The sequence below is a fragment of the Anser cygnoides genome, chromosome 1 (genome assembly GCF_040182565.1).
Source record: "Anser cygnoides isolate HZ-2024a breed goose chromosome 1, Taihu_goose_T2T_genome, whole genome shotgun sequence".
NCBI lineage: Eukaryota > Metazoa > Chordata > Aves > Anseriformes > Anatidae > Anser > Anser cygnoides.
The window spans coordinates 37,306,215-37,327,770 of NC_089873.1; the positions used below are offsets into that span (position 1 = coordinate 37,306,215).

General features: G+C 44.2%; 1 protein-coding gene across 3 annotated transcripts in view; it reads left to right on the forward strand.

Annotated features, from left to right (window-relative positions):
• Positions 1-21,556, forward strand: part of MSRB3 (methionine sulfoxide reductase B3) — an 84,616-nt gene that overhangs the window by 3,462 nt on the left and 59,598 nt on the right. The window contains exons 2-3 of one of the 3 annotated variants that reach the window (XM_066992598.1): positions 15,382-15,508; positions 19,623-19,694. The exons of 1 other annotated variant lie outside the window; for it this stretch is intronic. In XM_066992598.1, coding sequence (XP_066848699.1) covers positions 15,433-15,508; positions 19,623-19,694 — 148 coding nt within the window. In that variant the 5' untranslated portion in view covers positions 15,382-15,432. The remainder of the gene's footprint in view (positions 1-15,381; positions 15,509-19,622; positions 19,695-21,556) is intronic. One more of the 3 variants, XM_048065406.2, reaches the window with a different exon arrangement.

The following is a 21,556-nucleotide window of genomic DNA, read 5'->3' on the forward strand; positions in this document are numbered from 1 at the left end:
TGAAACAATACCAGCCCAAAACAGGCCAGAGCAGCGCTTAAACTTATAAGGTGCTAACACAGTTTCGCTGTCTTCACGGACTTAAATTTGAGCTCAGCATTGTTTTGTAACATGATTAATAGCACAAGTGCTGCTTTATTTACAGGGAGCGGTGGAAATGATCTTTCCAGTAAGTTTTGTGTTTAAACACCATTCAGCGCTTGAGCGTTGCACGGACAAAATGTGAAGACAGGGCTTCTGCCGAGCTCCCCAGCTCACGCTTTCCTTTCAGTAGCATCCGAATGCTGGGATTAAGGATTTCTTTGAAATGCAGGTAGCAGTTTAGCAAAACATAGGTCGTGTGCATAGTTTGTTGGGAAACGGTACCAGGTCCAAGAACTCCGAGCGTGGTGTTCGGACGTATTTCCCCAGGGAGCTTTTTAACTCCCTGTTCTTCCAGAGAGGGACAACGCCTTTGCGTTGCACCTGATGGAAAACAACTCCCTGCTGCCAGGAAATAACAATAGTGCTGGTGGAAAGTTACTGCCAAATGCCATCAGTTTCACTCCCACTGCACAATGAGAGTGGAAAAAAGAAATCAACCCAAGGAATCTTAGCAGCTTCCTGAGGAAGTGATCCGTGCCAGTCCATGCCCAGAGAAAACAGTCCTGAAAACGTTCAGCCTGGCTAGGAGATTGCCCTGGTCTCGCTCAGCTGTATTCCCCAGCACCTGGTTCTGGGGCTCCAAAAGCATGCAGGGAAGGTGCCAGAGCTTTTAGCCACTGGTATTTTCAAGGATCTGTGTGGCTGGTTGCCCGGGGTCAGGTTCACGAGGGCGTTGTTCTCAGTGCTCTGGCCTTAGGATCCCTGTGACAGGTCTGGGAGCACTGGGCCAGCCTAAAGCACGCGCTGGTTTGATGTGAGGTTGCTGTGCCTGCTCCAGTCCGGCCGTGCACTGACCCAGTTGCTGTGATCCTGAAGCCCAGGCCCGCAGAGCAGGTCGGAGAGGCTCAGCATCGTCCTGCCAGCAGCAGCCGCAGTGCGGGTCTATGGGAGAGGAAGAGGTGAAATGTGCTTTGGGCTGTACCCTCAGTTTCTCCTGTTTTTTTACAGGATTAAAATCAGTTTCATTAACTCCGTATCGACAGAGGGAAGTGCTGATAGCACACCTTGCTCTGTGTGCTCTTCCTCGTTTCTGGTCTTCCACAGAACTTGGCACCCTGCGCCCAAAAACGCAAGGCAGCTCTGCTGCTTGCCTCTGAACTTCAGAGAGGTGCTGAGCTGTGCCGAGCTATTTTAGCAGGGGCCGAGCCACGCCAGGTCAGATTACTGCCAATGCTTTGCAAGACCCTCAGACTCTGCCCTTGAGGTCCTTTAAATATGAAATACAGTAGCTGTTACAGGCTGGGGAGAGGTTTTGTTGCTTTGCTACATATGAATTATAGAGTAATAGATTTTTATTTAAAATATGCCAGGCAAGTAATAACACTGACAGCGATACACACACTATAATAGCTTCTTGGTGCAGCGCTATTTAAGATAAGATGCAGGTTTTCTGAGCGTTGTTGCATCTCCACAGCCACTCCTGCAGATAAAGTTCTTCAAAAATTTTTGCAGAGGTCAGACTTTCTGAAGCACTTTTTTTTTTCCCCTCTTTTGGACTCTCCCAAGTTACTTCTGTCTTGTGCCCCAAACCAGCACCATATTCCAGCCGGTACCTTGCTGCTGAGGAGAGCAGATTTCCTCCCAGCCCCTGCTATTATCTATGGTGCTTCTCTTTTTAATAAGCTCCTGATTGTCACTTGCCTTTGTTTTTTGCAGTAGTATCACGCTGTTAGCTCAGTCTGTAGGCACCGTAACCCTGTCATCCTTTTCTGCAGCACTGCTGCTGGTCTGGCGCTCTTCATTTTGTTTTTGTTTTTCATTTTTTGGAGTTTTTGAGTGTTTTTGTTTTTTCTTTGATAAAGTCCAAATATGGTTCTTTGTACATAGCCGTACTGAATTCCATCTTACTGATTTTTGACCATTTCTCCAGTTTATTAGGATCATCTTGAGTTCTGCCCGGCTCTTTGGAGTGCTTCCCACTGCTGTCAGTTGATGTCTCTGCAGAGACCCACTTCTCTGCAGAGAAGTGCTGGGCCCTTGACGACTCCCTGGGGTGTTCTTCCAGCCCGGTAGCCAGCTGTGCTCCCGACTGGCAGGACCTTGATCCAGAGGGGAGATGCTTTGCTGGCTTGCTTGTGAAAATACCACTGGGGGCTCTGTCAAAAAGTATGTCATCCTTGAGATCTGGTGCGTTCCTCCTTCCTGTAGAATAGAAGGAAATTTTATTGGTTTCACGGGGTTAGTTTTTGCAAGTCTGTCTTGGCTGCCTATTGCTTTATTACCTTTCAGTTGCCTATTCTGGATTTTTTTGTAATTTGTTTCAAAAGCTTTCTGGATGCTGAAGGTATGCTTATAGGGATGCAGTTCACTGATCACTCTTTCTCCCTTTTTAAAAATCGACATTGTCAGCTTACCCCTGAACTTTTAGAAAGGCAAAAGCCTTTCAGACGTCCTCAGAGGTGCTTGCTCTTTTCTGAAGAATTGCCTCGGGTCATTTCCCAAACACTTTAGGGTAAGTTTTGTAACCCTAAAAGGAAGTGCAACCTCAGACAAAGGTTGCAGACACACAATAGCCTCATAATCCAGGAATACAGTGATTCAACATTAGTGTGCCTAATTTCAGATACACGGTCTCAAATTTGTCTCGCTAAAGCACCTGCAATGAAAGAGTGAGAATGGAAGTGGGTAAATTTTGATAAAGCTCTCCAAGCTGTGACGAAGTAGAAGAAGTGCGATCCCAGGGGTGTAATGGTCAGTTGTCAACACACCTTATGTCGACAGAAACGTAGTTTTAGGAGAAAAATGTTCACCCCAAGTTTTACATGGGATTTGAGTAATGGGTCCTTCCTGAGCAGGAGATCAGGAATGGGAGTTTTGCAGAGTATTTCGTGTGGTCTTGGAGGAGAAATGGGACGTTGTTCCTCAGCTTTTGGTGGAGGGTTGTTTCCAGCATTGTTAATGTCCTCTGAAATTTTGACTGTCGGGGAGGCGAGATGTAACCAGGCTGAGTCTTTAAGCTTTGCTCAGGACATGAAATCGGTACGAGTTAAATCCAGAGCTGAGTGAGTTGTCCAATCTGTGACACTGCAATGGGAGAGTTACTTGGGGCTTGGAGTAGAAACTACAACCCATAACTTTTGTGATCCAAACTTCTGCCCATCCTGTCTGGCTCAGCCCAAATAAGGGCTTGTTTGTGCTGTGGGCTGAGATGTCCTGAGGCTGCCTCAGCAGAAGTCAGCCTTGGGCCTGGGAACATGGGTCCTGGAAACTTTTACAGTGGTTGTAGGAGAAACATCCCAAAACCAAGTACTACAAAGCCCTAAGCACTTAGTCCTTGAGTTTTCAGGTGTCTGTTGGATGGGAACTATCCATCTCGATCTGCTCATCTTCCTTCCTCTCTGCTCATATGATTTATTGGCTAGGGCTGGGACTTGCTCCTGCAGTGTTTACTTCCTAAGTGAACAAGTGATGCGAGATGTTTGCAGGAAGCTCGGGAGCTGTAGAGCAGGGTCAGGCCATGCAGAGTCTAGCAGAAGACTAATACTGGCCATGCATAATTTGGTAGCAATTGGTACTGCACAGTGATCACAGTTGTGATTCTGGTATATCCCCCGTTTCACCAAATATTTGGGTTTGTGGGCCAGAAACAGAAGGTTGGTATTTGTGTGCTGGTGTCCACCAGCTGACAAACCTTTGTGAAGGTGGATGGCGTCCATCAGTGATGTAGGGGACGGCCGTACTCCACAGGCAGCATTGTGCAGAGAAGGATCTGTGCAACAGAGCCAGGGCAGTCCCAAACCAGTCATCGCAGCTGCTTTACATGATTGCCTCTGTTCCTTAAAAAAATCCCTCAAATACACTGTCATGGAAGGCCATCTAGATAGTTCAGGCCTGTTTCCAACCTGGTAACGTGTTGTGCCTGTTGCTTTCTTTGTGTTTGGTTACAAATAGTGAAATTTGCAGCTGGACCTACCCGATCATACAGTCACAGAACGGTTTGGGTTGGAAGGGCCCTTAAAGCCCACCCAGCTCCAACGCCCTGCCATGGGCAGGGACACCTCCCACCAGACCAGGCTGCCCAAAGCCCCATCCAGCCTGGCCTTGAGCACCTCCAGGGATGGGGCACCCACAGCTTCTGGGCATGGCATAGCTTAAGGTTTATTTTCTTATCAGCTGCCTATGAAACTACATAAAAAAATCCAAACATCTAGATAAGTTATACCTGTGAACACCAATTTAAATACACATAAAAATGCAAGAGGATGAGAATCTTTCCACATATTTATCCAAGTGCTATAAAAATGGCATACCTAATGAGCACATCAGGCTAGTAACCAACAATTGTTGTGTTGTGTTTTTTAAAACCTCGAAGCAGACATCCAGCTAGTGGGAGTGGTGTGAGACATCAGGACCGAGAGGAGAAACAAGGACCCGTGGGGCATTAATTGTAGTGTTCCCTCTTCTGGAGGAGGACCCCAAGCAGGACGGCAGCACGCTGCGTTTTGGGGCAAGGCTTCGTGAAGCTCCCAGCTTCTGCAGGTGGTAGCTTGTGTGTGCAGGGAGCCGGACAGGTGTCGCTTGTAAGAACAGCTCAGGCAAAGAAAACACCCACGTTTACCTTGGGGTGCTGTGCCACATGGGAGCTCCAGAGCCGTGAAACTAAGGCTGAGAGGAGCAGGGAGCGAGCCTGGCCGCTGCACCTGAAATCATTGCTTTAAAACTTGTCTCGATACATTCAGCTAGAATTAACGTTTCTTTTGCTCGTGAATCGAAAAGCAGCGTCAGGATGCCCAGTGGCGCAGAATTTTGTGCAGCACATCCAGTGTAAATACATTTAGCCAATTAAAAAAAATAAAATGTTATGCTTGTGCATTTTTTAACTGCACTGGAGTGAAAACTGGAATTCAGCTCACAGTTTCCAAGAAAAATTTTGCATTAAAGGAAGTTTGTCTTTGGACATTTTCTCTTGTATGAAGAAAACGAAGCCCTGAATAAATGCATTTATCCTTGTAATTCCCTAAATAGACGTAGATATACATAGAATCCTGGTTATTAAATAGTAGCAGAAAATTTAGTGTAAATTTTTTTGTTGATCAACATGCTTAACGATAGCCTAAAGAAGTGAAGATTTGTTTTAAGAAAATGGTGTTACAAATGTAATTTAAATAAATTATCAAATTTAAGTAAAGTATTAAATTTAAAAAAAGTATTTGTTGAGTTAGTTCAGCTTGAGCAGATGTTTAAAAGCAAGCAAGCTTCATAACTGAATCAGATTCATTGCTGTTGGGACAGAAATAGTCGTTGCTCTCTCCCTTTTCAGTCACTGGCATTCACTATGAACTCAGTTGGATTGTAGTACTGTGTATTCAAGGAACATTTAAAATATAAAATAAATTCTCCTCTTTCCTTATTTGTTGTAGGGTCTTCTCAGTGCGTTAGCAGTCTTTAAAAACAGCAGTACATCTCTGACGAGAGGAGACTTTTTGGGGTATGGATTAGATGTGGTTTAAATTTTATTTTTCTTTTTAACTGCATAAAGGTTCTCTGTTTTTCGGGTGGTTAATGTAACTATTACACTTTGTGTGCAAGTCTTTTCTTTGTGCAGGATTAGATTTTCTTGAAGCTATTTTTTAAATCTATTTTTGGATAAAAGGCTGAGGTTTTCTCGTATATTCCTAAGGATGTTCTAAATACGAGCATGACACAATTCCTGTGATCAAAGGTACGTTCTTGCCGAGTGCTTTTATTCCACAGACGTGTATGTGCTGGGGCTGTTATTTGCGGGACAGCTCACGGTGCTGTGCGGTTTTATGGCAGGGAGATGGCTCCTCTCTGTGGGGAGGAGTGGTACTGGGTTTAGGCACGGCCATGGAGAAAATGTCCATGTAAGGGAGGCTGCTGGGAGAGGCAGGCAGCAAGCATGTCCTTAGCTCGAAATGCTCTGCTGCAGCCTGGGAGGATAAAAACCAAACAACCGGCCTCAGCTGGCCTGGAGTGCCCATATGCCGGCTAGCCAACAGATCTGGAGGAAATTTTACAAAGCTTTGCTTCTAAGCATTTTTTTTTTCCAATTTTTCCAATTTAATTTTATTTATTTTTACAAAATATGAGATGATACTCAGGTCTGGTTCACAGTCCGATTTAAAAATTATATTTTCGAATGCGGTAAATTATAAAAATACGGAGAGAGAACATCTTTCAGCTGGCCTGTGCTGAGGGATTGAATGCTGAGTGCAATGGCACAGGCTGATGTGTGGCTAGGACATGGCTCTATGTGTCTTTTACACCAAAAAAGCTTATTTTTGCAGTAGGGGTCTTGGCATTTACCGGCGTATTACATGCACATACATGTAGATAGATATTAGCACCATCCGCTTTTTCAACTGAAAGCGTTTTAAATACCTTAAAAATCCTCTGGCCGTATACTTAGTGATTGTTTGCTGGTAATTTCCTGTACATGTTACAACCCCACGGCATTCGATCCTGCACCGAGTGGCAGGGAGTGATGGTTCTGTGACGTTTCTTATCCCCAATAAAGTTCTCTTCTCTGAGAACTCTTTAAATCAGAAGCCAAAACACAGCTGAAATGCTAACTGCTTGTAGCTCTGATGTGCCTAGGGACCTTGTTTCCTTCAGAAGATGAGTGTCGTTTCTCAATTTAAGCTCACCTGTGATGCTGGCAGGGACAGGAGCGCGTTTGCCGAGGTGTCACGGGCCTTTTTCACTTGTCTCAGCTTAGGAACAAGTAAGATGATGTTCAAGAGTGCCTTTTGGAAAGAGCGCTCTCTGTTGATGTTTCGGGTAGGAGGTCCTGTTGGAGTCATATCAGTTCTCACTGGAGCTTTCTCTTTGCCTCATTTCATGAGACGTTATTCCCCAGCGGCGTGGCTCCTCTCACATATCCATTGTGCGTCCTTACCTGGGCAGGCCAGTGCTGTAAGCTGAGGAAGGAGTCCTGAGCTCAGGTGCACTGCATAACACAGCTTAAAAGGACGCAATTCTAAAGGATTTCTCGCTTTAACCTTGAAAATTTGTCTTTTTTTTCTTCTTGAAGAAGTAACTGTAAACTAGTATGAAGTTGTTTCGGGAAAGCAGAACAGAAATTCCATTTGAAGGGCTTCCGTTCACTGTGGAAAAAAAGAGAGTGGTAAATGATGCATGGGATTTTTCCTGAATTAAAAATAGAAGAGAAAGCTTACGAGTTCTGCTGTGCTGGCAAGCTTGACAAAGCAAATATTGGTGGAGAGGGAGAGCACGCCTCCCCAAATCTAGCTGAGAGTATAAATAGCTTCCATGTCTTCAGTGCTAGGCTACCTTTGGGATAAAGCTCCTGCACGGCAGTAACCCACAAGTCTGGGGGGTTTAAAACTGTTGTGTTTTTTTTTCCTTCAGTACTGAAAACAAATTCTTCATTGGTGAGCAAAGCAAAAAGCTTTCAGGCTTGCCAGTAGGAACTGTTAAATTAAAAGGTTGTTTCCAGAACACTTGTATCTCATCAGGCGAGCACCAGAAGCAATTAATCCTTTACCGCCGCACCGGAGAGGACTGATGGACTGGAAGAGATTAGATAATTTTCAAGATGTTGAAAGGATTCTGCTTCTCAGAGCAGACCCATTTACGAATGGTTTATGAGCGCCGTGCTTATAAACTCGCTCCGTACAAGGAATGCGCTGCGTGCTGGCAGGCTCCCAGGGCAGGGAAACCAACAGCGCGGCAGCAGCGCGCTATTTTGGTGCGTCGGATCTGGGAGGAGCAGGAAGAGATGGGGGGAAAATCCCAACTGACCTATATTTACGCTCCTGCAAGAAGTATTGCCAGCCCTAACTGTTGGGTAAGAGTCTGGCAACGAGAGGTGCAGGAGTGCTTGCAAGGCTCGGAGGCTCCCAGCTCCTGCCCTTAACAGAACGGGTCCTTGGCTGTCCCTGTTTTTGGGGTTCATGGCTCGCTGCTCCCTCTCTTCCTCTCCTTGGGGTGACACCGTTTGCTCCTGTCTCCTTGCAATCTCACTTTTCTCTTCCCATTTGTTCCACTTCCCACAGGGCTTGCAAAGTCTTGTCTTCCTCCTTTCATTTCACACCCCTCCTTCAAGACCAAAGCAGCCCCTCGAGCAAGGACCCTCTTAGCTTTTGTATTACTTACAGGAGAATTAATTAACCCTCCTGCCCTGTGCGCTCCAAGTATTGAACTGCTGTGATTCATTATCACGCTAGTCTTAATATCCTTATTAGAGTCCCATGCCTTACTTTTGGTAATCCTTTCTTTCTCTCCTGATGCTTTCTTGCTGTGATAAATTAGCTAATGGCCACTTAGTCCTCTTCCCCCCATGGCTCCTGGCCCTGGCCCACGCTCTCTGTTCAGGGGGACCAGTACCGCTGTAATGCTGGGTGCAAGTGGCACTTAATAAAACAAGGAGAATTCAGTGTCACGGCTCTTTTCTTCAGTGGAAGTGGTTATAGAGCAGGGAGACGTGCTTTACCCCTCTCATTTATTTATTTATTTAATTTTCCATAAAGGTACAAATGTTGAAAAAAGCCTTTGCTTTGATTATTCTTTCTTGTCTCCTACCTTCTCGACTCGGTCCCTGGGCACACCTCCGTGGGCTTTTGTTTCACGAGCACACCGCCTGTTTGCTGCCAGACTGGTTTTCGTGAGCTGGAGATGGGAGCAGCGTGAGAGCCAGCTGAGCCAACAGCGAGGGATATTCCTGTAAGGGACTGCGAGCTTCCCGTCTTTGGCAGCCGGTACCAGGGAGAATGTTAGCTCATTTCAGGCATTAAATGAAAATTAAATATAGCTCTTTGTTCTCTGCTCGGAGGTAGTGTCTTTCTCTTACAAATCACTTCTCTGTTCTTGGATACCTGCTCTAATGTGAATGCAAACTCACAGGCACACAAAGTACTGCTTCCTTACTTAGCGCATTTTCTTCTCAGCTATTGAAGTCGGTGAAATCATCCTGAGTTGTGAGCAGCAGTTTCAGAATCTGGCTTGTTTTCCAAGGTTTTAATGGATTACTGGGTTGAAAAAGATGATTGTAGCCTGCAGGAGGATTGAAAACTGACTGCAGGAATCTCATCTCTGTTAGGTGGCGCTGTTAAAATAATGAATATTGACAATATTGCTGCTGAAACATCCCAGCTAGGATATAAAAATGAGACATCAATAGCATTACCAGATCAGGCCATGTTTCCCCATTTTAGGTCAGAAAGAGAGGGTGTTGGGAGCCCTGGGGCAGCGGGACCCCCTGCGCCCCATCCCGCCTGCCCCTCTGCTTGCTCTGCAGCACGGGGAGTAACTTCAAGTTTAAAGCTTGACATTTCCTGGTTTTCCACTCAGATATTATGGGATATGGCAGTAACGACCTCTTTTATCAGGGCACAACGTAAACTTCCTAAAAGTAGACTGGATTGACGTTCAGTTTGCACATTCCAGAGCAAACAGCTACGGAGAACGTGCTTTAATTGTGAGTGTTAAAAGTGACGTGGGAATTCAGGCTGAGCACTTCTGACTGCTGTGGCTTTAATTGAGAAGCTGGTATTTTATGAGGGGAGTTGGAAATAAAGCTATATACAGACAAGTGTGCAAGTTAAATGCCACAGTTCCTTTGCATACTTGTAAGGCTAACACAATTAGTTTCTTCTAAAAATATTTTATGCCTCTTTAGTAAGCCTTTGAGAAGGTTATATTTATAATTCTCTTTATGATGTTTTGCTGCATGTTGTTAGCTGCTAATTACTGAAGTATGTTGCTCTAGATCAGGGAGCTTTTGCAACATGTGTTAATGGCAAATCAGGAACTTATGGAGACGCCCTCAGTTTGCATTATCAGTTCATACACAAGCACATGAAAATGCAGAGCCTAAGAGCCCTCTTTAAAGGTGAGTTTCCAAAGGTTTTGTCAATTGACTTCACGGTTTTGGACAGGACAAGAAGGGATCTTCACCGAGGTAGGAAGGCACATGTATGTAAGGAGAGTACTTTGGCATGGAGAAAGGCTAGCATAATCCCTCCAAAGTTGAGGGATTTGGAACTGTATGGGGGGTGAAAGACCAGAGACCTTCTGGGATCAGCAGGGGGAACGGGAGCTCATCCCTTCTTCCTCCAGTAAATGACTGGCTGACCTCATCGCCCTCCTCAGAAGCTTTCCTGTGTACCATTCTCCTGCGTGGCCGGCAGTCCGGTATTGGATATTGGATCAGACTCCATTAAATATCTCTCTACAAGCTGCTAAACATTGCCTTTGCCCCCCATCCCCCCTTGGCACATACCGTGACAACCTGAGACATCTAGCTCAAATGGTAAAGACTCCAAAAACTCTGGGATGCAATGGAGGGAGCAAGAGAGACCAAGGGCCTTTGGCATTTGCAGTGACTGTGTTAAGGGAAAGTGGCTAGGGACTAAACAACTGTTTTGACCCAGAAATCCTTGATACACCAACAATTTTGCTCATATGGTGCTTTCGCAGCTGCATTTCTTGTTCCTGCAGTGCCCAATGGTTGTGCTGTTCTGTCTGCTGAGTTTGACTTGGGTTTAAGTAAGCAGGAGCCAAATTTGAAAATAAAAAATAAATCCAAATGGTAAGACCGGAATAAATGCATATATTAAATATTTCGCTAAGTTTTATCAGTGAAACGTTTGGTTATAGTTTGTTTGTTTTGGACTTAAATCAACAACAAAAGAAACCAAAACTTTTGCAAAGCAACTGTTAGAACTTACTGCTTGTCTGGAGAAACTTAACAAAACAAATACTAATTAAAATTAACTTGTTACTGTAACACTTGACTACAGAAACTTCCCAGGCCTTTACTGTCTTCTGACTTGTAGTTGTTAGGATTTCTCCAGTATGGCAGTATTTTTGCTCCTTTGCTTTGTCCAGTGACACTGAAATTCCTGACATAGGAGCCTGGCTCTCTGGCGAGCATGTAGGGATCTGTAATTGTTTCCTGTCCTCAAAATGGGGCCAGAGACTGGGGGGTGGGAGGGAGGGAAATGGGGAAAAAAAGTAGAAGTCTCACACTATCGAGGTCTCATTATTGGTGCAAGAAAAAAAGGTTGTTCCCTTAAGATTTGGTGTCCAGTTGCTTTACTGTTATTTTTTAATTTACTGCTAAAGGGCTGAAACTTCACGTTTTTCTTGTGAGAGCTGGGATTCTCATGTAATTTTAGGAATCTGGACTGGGGTTTTCAGGAGAAACACTAAACTAAACTAAATGCAGAAAAACTTAAAACAATAGTGTTATCAGCTCCTGAGAACCCTTGATGTTTCTCTTACAGCTCTTAAAAGCAACATGTGATAATATCAGAATTTTATCTCTCAAGTTGTCCTTTCCCCAGAGAAATTTTTCTAGCTGCAGACAGAGGTTGAGAAAACACAACCTGAGTACGTACAAAATGCTTCATTTCCGAAGGACAAATTTGAAAGACCTCCCCCCTACGTTATTTTTTAACAAATCTTGTTTATTTTGGGGCCTAACTTGTGATTTCCCAACATTTGCGATTGACGATCTAGGTCTTGAAAGCGGGCAGTACCTCCCCATCTGTCAACAGTGGGATGTCAGCATCCTGCAAGGAAGGCTTTCCTGCAGTTATGATGTTTATAATTCTAGCAGAAGGCTCCCAAATCCCACCTCCTGATGTAGCGGGGACAGCAGTGGAAGAGCCAGTGGTGTCCTGGCTGCTGGGGGCTTGTGTTCAGGGCTGGGACAGACCTGTTAGGGATCAACACCCAGGCTTGTCAGTTTTGCACTGGGCTCTTCTTGGAGCATTTAGCCCACCGGGAAAGCCTCACGTTACAGCGCCATCATACAGGGCTGTGGCAAGCAACTTCAGCTGTGGTGTGGGGCCTTTGCTTGGCCCTGCCGAAGTCCAGGTGGATGTGGGACATAAGTTTAAGCCACCAACAAAGGTACTTCCAGGATGATGTTTCCTTCCCATGTTTGTCATGCTCTGGCTGTTCCTGTCAAAGAGATCCGCGGTGCAAACCCAGTTCCTAAAGCTGTTGAAGTATAGGGCCAAGCTTGCATTCACTGCAGGAACAGCGAAGCAAAGGTCTTACCTACAACAGCTACGTCACTGTTGTTCTCCATCAAAGCAATCTCTGTACCAAACCTTCAAACCAAATGCATCAGTCGTAATGATTTTGACTTTGTTCTTCTCTTTGCTGATTCTTTACAAGCAGTTTTTAATCTTGGCCTGTAAGCACCCTGCAGCAGGGATTTTGTTTGTGTATATGCAGTACCTAACGCCGGGAGGTCCCAGTCCTACTTGAAACTACTGGGCACTGCTGTAATGTACAGAGTAAATGAAAATAGCGATCAAAATGTCAGCAATAAAAGAATAAAATACGTTAACTGCAATAAAATACTTTCATGAATGCTTAGTTATATTTTATTGGGCTTTCAGGACTTATATATCCTCCAAGTCTTTACGAATACTTGAGACTAAATAACAACATTTTGGTGAACACTGAAATATTTGACATTTTCAAGAGGTCAAGATCTATTTTATAATCCTTGGCAAATTCAAATCATTTCCTTTAAACTGTTTACACTTGAGGGAGTTATGATCCTGTTTACTTCTCACGAATCGGGAGGGGTGGAGAGGTTTTGGTCTGGAGAGGTAGATCCAGCAGCACGAAGTAGCAGGTTTGGCAGGCCTGATGGAGCTCGCAGCGGGAGAGATGAAGCACAGAGCGGGGATAATGCCTTCGTGTCTGCCCCGGGCTTCACCAGACGCCCAGCTGCATGGGGGACGTTTCACAGACACGTGTAGGGCTTCCTATAGGCAGGTCTGTGAGAGCCCAGCCATCCGGGGTAAGGTCTGGCTGCCCTTTGGTATTCTGGCCTCCAAAATAGCAGGGAAGGCTCCTGACTGGAAACAACATCCACAAAAAGTTACTGCACTGCCAGCTGCGGCAAAGCCAAGCTGTCACAAAGCTGTCTGCAGGAAACAAAGCTCCCGTTGAAGTGGCTGGCAGCCCGCAAGCCGGGCATGAGCGTGGGGCTATGACACAACGCAAACGTCAGCATTGCAGACCAGACCAAGCTTCTGCTCTGCTCGTGTCCGTGGCGTGACGCCTTCAGTCCCCACACAGAGGCAGAGCAGGATTTGGAAAATCTTGGGGCCGTCCCCTGCTGCCCGTCTTGGCTTCCAGAGCCTTGGGGGGTTTTGCAATGAGGCCAAGTGGCCGAAGTGCCACCAAGTCCGCAGGCCGATGGCTTGGGTTTAGGTGTAGCCACATGGGGACAAGGAGCCCCGCGAGGCCCTGTTAGCGCCCAATGCCTGGCTGAGGGACATGGATGGTGGCAGCCCTCTGGGCCCACGAGGCCCTGTTAGCGCCCAGTGCCTGGCTGAGGGACATGGATCGTGGCAGCCCTCTGGGACGGTGCGGCTGGCCTCACCGCCACCATGGCCGGCCTCATCGCTGCCATGCCGGCCCCGTCCTTCACGAGGCCTTCTCGCGGCGCCGACCGCTAGATGGGGCCGGCCTATCTCAGTAGGAGCGGGAACGGCACGAGCCATAAATCACCCCCGCCGGCGGGCCGGAGGCCCCCGCTGCTGGGGCACCCCAGCTTTTTAAGGGCAAAAATACGCCTTTGTTCCCCGGCTGACCCGCGCGGTGACATCAGCGCCGCGCTTCCCGCCGGCCTCGCCGGCGCTGACACAAGCCAGATGGCCGCGGCCGGCCGGCCCCGCGCTCGCCGGGGCAGGGTGGGAAGAAGGGGTTTTATGATCAGCTGCGGGAGCGCGGCGAGGCTGCAGCCTGGCCCGGTAATTACGCCTTCACTGCGCGCTTTATTCCTGGCGGTGAAGGTCGCTGGGAGGAAAAAAAAATAAATAAAAATAATAAAAAAAAAAATCACGTTTTTATTTGTAGTGTTCGTTACGGACAGACCTTTGATCTTTTATTAGTCGGTAGTCTGCTCTGGAGGAATTTTCTCCCCCTCCTTTTTTTTTTTTTTTTTTTAAACCGGTCCTGCAGTCACTCGTGAAAATGACATGTTTATTTATGTTTAATGGCCCTCTCAGGCTGTTCATTGTGCAGTACTTACCTTCCCCCTCCTTTTTGTCTCCATTTAGTAACACAAAAATGTTTTGGTTTTGCAGCGAATTTAGTTTGGAGAAGTCAGAGTTCAGGCATGTTAATACAAGCAGTTTTCCATCAGATATACTCCAGAGTGATGTGGTAATATATAAGACCGTGTATTACGCGTTTGTTCGTTAGGGGGTCGGAAGAGGCCACGATCAGCTTCTTAATCTTATCCAGGAAATGCCCAAGACAAAACCATTCCTCAGTTCATTTCTGGGCGCTTGCATCCCGCGGCTCCTTCACTATGATATTCAAAAACAGAGGGGAGGCAGCTCGGGGGAGGCCGGTGGCGGTGCCACAGTGCTCATTAGCCCCCCGGGGCCTAATCCTGCTTCCAGCAGTGTCACCGAGAGCCTCGGGATCGCCTTCGGTGGGGGCTGGCTCGCGTCCCCGATGTCCCGTAACCTTCTGAAGCGAGCGCTGTGAGGCAGCTGCGTTTCCTCTTTCCCATCGTGGGGTAAATGAAACAATTAGTGTTCGTGCATTAAGTCCTTCTCAAATAAAATCTTGCGACTGCCATCTCTCCGTTTTCTATATTTAAACTGGCCGGAAGATTGTTTAAATATATCTCATGGACAGTTTACAATGCGAATTATTTCCTGCCTTTAAAACAAGAAGTTGGGGGTTTAAGATATCTGGGAAGTTTATTACAGTGCGATGTCACGTTCCTCAGACAAGTCATCAAAAGAACAATTTTTAGCAAGGACTGGTTCCTAGCACTCACCATTCACAAATGTGGAGTTTGATTTTATTTTCAAAAATAAATAGAAAAGCCTGCCCCTTTGCTCTGTCCCGCATTACTGAGTGGTGAAAGCAGGACTCCTGCCACCTAGCTTGGGCCTTGAGCGGCATCCCTCAGTGCCTCCTCACTTCTGACCATATAGGTTGCTGCCCTGAGTTGCTCTGTGGTAGGTATCCTGAGCGTCTGTTGTGAATGCCCCCCACAAAAATGTCCCCTCCCTCACTGGGTGGCACAGAAATCTGCGCCACAGAACACCGTGTAATGCGTATCCAAACCTTAAAGGGGGGATCAGAAGAAACCCGCTAAGAAAGGTGCATTTAGAATGGTACTCCTATGTGATGCTCTCGGATAAAACTGTAAGCATTGTTTGTTTTATTTTTTTTCTGTGGATGTATCTAAACATCTTTAATGTTTTAATTTGTTCTCATTTTTCTTTTTTTTTTCTTCTTTTTTTTTTCTTCCCTACTCAGCTCTTGCCCCTGTTCTTTGCCTCTGGTTTTGTTGGTGAGGATATCACAGTGATGTCTGCATTCAACCTGCTGCATTTGGTGACAAAGAGCCAGCCAGTGGCCCTGCGAGCCTGTGGGCTTCCCTCAGGTTGAATGGGTGCTGCTTGTTGTGTCATGCGTAATGAAGGCCCTTTTAGGAACCGGTGTCTCTGCTGCAGGAAACAGTGTGCTATGGGTTGCTCTGCTGTGTTTAAATTTGCCTTGGAATCAGAAGTTTGTTTACCTTTTTGTTTGTTTGTTTTGTTTTGTTTTGGTAAAAGTCATTGGCTTGGATGAGGGTTTCCATATCCTAGATATTAGAACGCTTGGCAATGCTGTCCGTCTTCCTTGTCCAATGAATTCTCTTTCTTTTTTTTTTTTATTTGCCTCATTCTTGGCAAAAGCAGTGGAATTAACTGAAGATCAATTCTCTTTAATGCCATTTATAAATTTTTAAAAAAGATACTTAACAGAATTTAGCATATGGATTGCTGTTAAATCTTAAGACTTAAGAATTTTTGCAAAATCTTTGTGCTATAGTTGCACTCAACATGTCCCTTTTTAAGTTATTAGTATGAATTAAATATGTATGCACTGAAAATTATGTACAAGTGCACAGAATTTAAAATGTAATTCTTTCTTTCCTCTGACAGCATATTCTTTAGTTACATGACACTTCTCCAAATAAGTAAATAACTAAATGGTAACACGCAACCTAATGCCCAGATGCAGCTGCACTTCTCGTGTAATGTCCAAAGTCTGCTGTTAGGTCTGTGAAGGCTGCCATAAGACCCCGTCTCTGTAAATTGGTTATACGATTAATACCTTAAACCTAAGTATTTTGTATTTCACTTAGACAAAAACAGTATCTGTAATATCTGCCTAGTAATGTCAGTGTACGTGGGTATGTGAGAGAAAATAAAAGCTACGGTGAGTGAATTTTGGATGTTACTAGGAATTTTCTTGACACCCGAATAAAAAAAGATACAATTCTGGCTGATCAGTATTTGAAACATCAAATAAGAACCAGCTTGGGTGTGTGTACTGCACTCACAACTGTTTCATAAGGGTGCAAAATGTTCTAAGCACTTTTTTCCAGAGCTGTACTTAACAAGCATATGGAGGTGATGTTCTAAAGATTTTTTCAGTGATAAGACATCAGTTTTCAAGCTGATGGATTTTCTAAAGCTGATTACACTTTATTTGAACTAAATCTGAGTCCAATTTTTGCAGCATTTGTGTTCTGTTTTCCCCCACATGTGCACAAAACTCCCATTAACCTAGATAGGAGCTGCAAACACATATTGAGGAAGAGAGAGAATAGCCCACATTGTGTCAGCCTGACCTTTGTTTCCTGTTCTATTTGCTGCTGAGCCAGATTTAAAATCCTAAAAATATAGGATAAGCAAATTTCCTTAGCCCTTGTTATGCACCTTTTGATGTGCGCTCACATCGCCGGTGTCTACCCTAAAAAGGAGGCAGCCGGTCTGCTGGCCATTTTGTCCCTGCTCTGAAAAGGGGATCTCAAAGCTGGTCAGCTAGGAACGGAGCCTGTAGGAGGTTTTTCTATTGTGTACCTGTTTTACTTTGTCAAATAATTTTTCCGGCATAATCCAGGGGTCACATTTTGGAATAAAAAGCTAGTAGCGCTGCTGCTTATTCCTGTCCATTAGATCCATAACTGTGCAAACATTAATAGATAGAGTTCCACTGGCTAACTACTTTTATATATATATATATATATATATATGTATATATGTATTTTCTAAACCAAAATTCATCTGCTAACAGTGGAATAATATACAATCACATATCTCACATATTTTAAGAGTAATCTAAATTCCCCAGCTGCTTATAAATTAATGTAGGCTTGCTTTGCCTTTGGTTTGTTTTTTGTGTGTGGTGTACTGAGGGCGTTACAAGTAAATGGTATAGCATGTATCAGATTAAACATGGGAATGAGATCGAGAGACAACATCTGTTTAAATGCCACAATCCACTGTGACTTCAACTTTTGAGTATACAGAAAACGCCCCAAGTTCTCATGACTTTTTTTCTACCATTACACTGGATTAATGCTTTTCCCGCCATCCATTTCTGTGTGAACTGCAGCTCTGCAACCGTATCATTTCAGGCCACGTATCCTCCGAGTCTGAAATGGTGCAGTTTTGTCTGCTTCTGCCTCTGTGGAAAAATTTGATATGAAAGGAGACTTGCTCATCCTCTGGAACCCCTGTCCCTTTAGTGTAAGGGAGCAAGGTGCTGGCAGGGGTTTCATCCTTGAGCTTAGATATCGAGGCGAAGGCTCTGGCTGAGACAAACACTGCCTAGCTGTGCACTGGGCATCCTAGCACACTTTCACATTCCATGCAGTTAAATATTTACAGGACAAGGACTTCGATGAGAAAGTGTCCTTTCAGTTTCTGTGCTTGTAATGGTACCTCTGACCATCCTGCAGGGAGCAAAATGGTGCCATGTGATGTTTACTTTATATTTAACAAACAGTCATATTGGTAGATCAGAAGCAAGTTAAATGAATGACATGATGTTAAGAAGTATCTTAGAATAGGGGTGACCTTTCTCTTCCTTGAGACACTTTTGCCAGCACGTGTGAGTTATGCTGGACTACTCGTAAACCGAATTAACAGTTGGGACAGAGAAGTGTTCATACTTGCTCTTTCTCCATTTGTATATTAGCACCTGCGGTGTGGACGCATTCTTCCAAATTGTATTTTAAAAATATTTCTTTTCTGAAGTTAGGACTAAACGTTTCAATATGTGCGCAGCCAGCGCATGCTTTGCCCTAAGCGCAGCGCTTTTTTCATCGCAGGCATTGCAAAGGCTGGCCATAGCCCTGCAGGCCCAGCAGATGGCACCAAGCATATGTGGTTTTGCACACCCTGAACTATATGAAAAGCTTCCCATTCAGGAGTCATTCATACCTAAAGTACGCCCTGAGACCTCATGAACATTTAGGAGTATTTTAGGAAAAGAATGAGCATTGGGGAAAATCATGTAAAGCTGTGCTCGTACACAAACTCTGTTCACCTTGCTTTGCGATCTCATTTCCAGCAATGATTGCAGCTCTGTTATTCTTTGTGTGATTTAGAAGTGTCACTTCTTGAGCGATCTGTATTAGAGCTGAATGCTTTAAATTTCTTTGGAAATGTAGGATGCATTCAGCACCTGCCAGGATTTAGTTCACAGAAATTAAATCCCCCCCTTTTTTTTTTTTTAAACACAACAACAAATACAAAATTTTTATTGTAAAAGCTACTTCAGCTGCTTCAGCGCATACCAGCAAGTAACTGATAAAATAATGATTATGCAGATTCCATGTACATATGTTTTCTGTAGCAGACCACCAAGATATAAAGTAAAGAGATACCTTATTTTGCTTTGCTGTGTCTTTTAATTATTATGGATTCTCATTTCTTAAAAAATCTCCTTTATTTCTTTAACACTTTGAATGTTGTGCTGCTTACATCACATTTTTGCATGAGATAATTTGGCTTTGCTTCTCCCGTAGATTGAAGAAAATTATGGTATTTGTAAAATTAAGCAAAAGTAATAATGAAAACATTACATGAGTAGACTTGGTATTTTTTTCCAGGACCTGTATGAAATAATAAAGTCCTAGATAATATTAAATTGTTGTGAAGTGTTTAATTGCTAGTAGGAAACCATGCTTTTCTAGGATTAGATTAAGATACAACACATCTGTATGAAGATGGTGCTGGGCATATGGTGTAAGTCTTTATTAAATAAATATCTATGGTATAGTTTCTCATAATTTGTTTTATTAAACTGTTGTTAATTCCAAGTTTCAGTATAATGTCTTTCCATAAAATTGAAATGAATAGCTTGTGAACAGAAAATTACTGACTCTCAGAACTGGACTTTTAGTAGTAATCTTGTTAACATAAAGGATTACTTTTAGGAGCAGATCTTGCAAACAGCTACATACATGACTTATTCCTATGCGTTTGTCCCTCTGAACTCTCAAACTGCTCATGTCAGTGAAATTATCTGTGCGTGTAGTGTTTGCCAGATCTGGCCTCAACGATGAAAAGTCAAGAAAAGACCTTAGTCTAGTGTGTTCAAAGAGCGTTAGTTGCTTTTAAACTTTGTGTGTTTTAAGCTATATCTGAAAACGTTTCATATTGTATGTTTGTGTGTTCAGAGATGTAATTTCCATAATGAATGTTTTAACTTTCCCATAGCTTTCCGTAATTTGTATCACCAGAGACGTACTATTACAGATGGCTCTTCACATGATCTGAAAGAAAATAAAAGTGAGACTGATATGTTGTATAACAATACCCTCTAGTATGGCTATGGTTAAATGCCTGTCAATGTTTTTGTTATAAATCCCTATTTTCTGGGGTTTATAACTTGAATGTAAAAATTTGCTCTGGGCTTACATGTGTCATACAAGGTCTCAGATGGATGTTCTTGATTCTCAGAACTGGTTGGGGGGCAAAAATCAAAACTCATTTCAATGAAGCTAATTAAATAATAATAATAATTTTAAGAATAGCAAATATCAATTTGGAATTTCTTTTAAACTTAAAATACAGTCTTACAAATTACCTGGTTTACTCCCTCCCGGGGATTATGAGAATTACCAGTTCGATAAATGCTTGAACGTGCACTATGTGAGCACAATAGCAAATAGCATGTAAAGCTGTTCATGTGCCATTAATACATAAATGTGTTTGTATGCCTCTTTTGCTTCTTAGTGGTAATGACCATAGAATGCTGCTTTATCATAATAGAGCATAAAGTTATAGTTTTTGAATGGCTTGAGAATGGTTTAAAAAATTACCTTTGTGTAGCTGTTTGAATGGAACTATATTCAATGTTGGTGTTGCTTAAAAAAAATCTTGTACTTACAAATGTTTATTTTGTACAATAGTATTCAGTCTACAAAATTTTATTTAATATAGTTTAAAACAAAATTTATTTGTAGATATTCCAATGGGAGTGATACTCTTATGATGCCTGATGCTTGCAAAGATTAGAATGATACAGACCAGAAATCTGTTGTTAATGTACCTTTTTTTTTTTTTTACTCCAGGGAGTGTACCCTTTTTTGCCCCCTTTTTAACTCCTCATTCATGCTGGGTTTTGCTCTCCTCCTCATTCTCTCCCTTACCCGGAGGCTCTGCCTGTGCCTCGTCTGGGCAGGGGCTTCTCAGGGGTTCTGTGGTGCTGAGTACCACGGGATGAGAAGTTTCGTGTGCTCCCAGCCCTGTGCACAGAGCCAGTTCCTTGACGTATTCCCTGAAGGATCTCTTAAGGTCATTTGCTTTCCCTCCCCGCTCCCGTAAAGGACCCACCACAAGCCATTTTTGCCTTTCTTGCAAGAATGTTTTAATTCTGGGAGCTCATAAATTTCCTCTGTTCCACTGCTGTGCCCTGTGCAGCTCGGGCTCTCTGCTTTTTCTGCTGAAATGTAATGTAAAAGATGGATGTGAAAGGTGACGTTCCAGCACTAACTGGGTTTCTGTGTTTTAAAGGCTCCAGTGAAAAGCTGCTCTTTTAGTCATGAGTGTCTAACAGGAGGTCTGAGAAGCCCTTTCAGGGCTGCCTTTACCCTTTTCCCTTGGATTAAAAGCAACTCCCAGCTTTGTCCTTCCTCCGAGGAGTGCATAACGAACAGAAGAATGTGATGTAAAGGAGAGATGACAGCACACAAAGAGGAAGGAGATCTTATCTGGTGAAAAGCTGGAGGAGGGCAAGCAAGAAAAGGTGCAATTTCAGGGGATGGTTGTGATGTTAACCCTCAAGTTAGCCAGAGCGTGCTCGGAAGCGATGGAGGAGGTGATCCAGTGGGTCAGCCAGGGGATGTGCCTGCGGGGAACTGGATGGCGCATGGAGAGGGCCTCGAGGGCACGGAGCAGGAGTCAGGCGTGGGAGGCACCGAGGCTGCCAGAAGTCAGCTGTTGGGTGCACCACGGGTTGCTGCAGCACAGGGGGTGAACAGGGGGGGGGGAACGAGGAGTAGGGAGAAATTGCATCCCAGCGGTGGGTGAGAAGCAGAAGATGCTTGGTCTTAGTTCCAAGCAAAACCTGTGCCTCATCTGGCCATTTCTTGCAAAAGAAACCCTGCTGGGTAGGGGCTGGGGAACGGAGGTGCCCTGCTCCGGCCTAC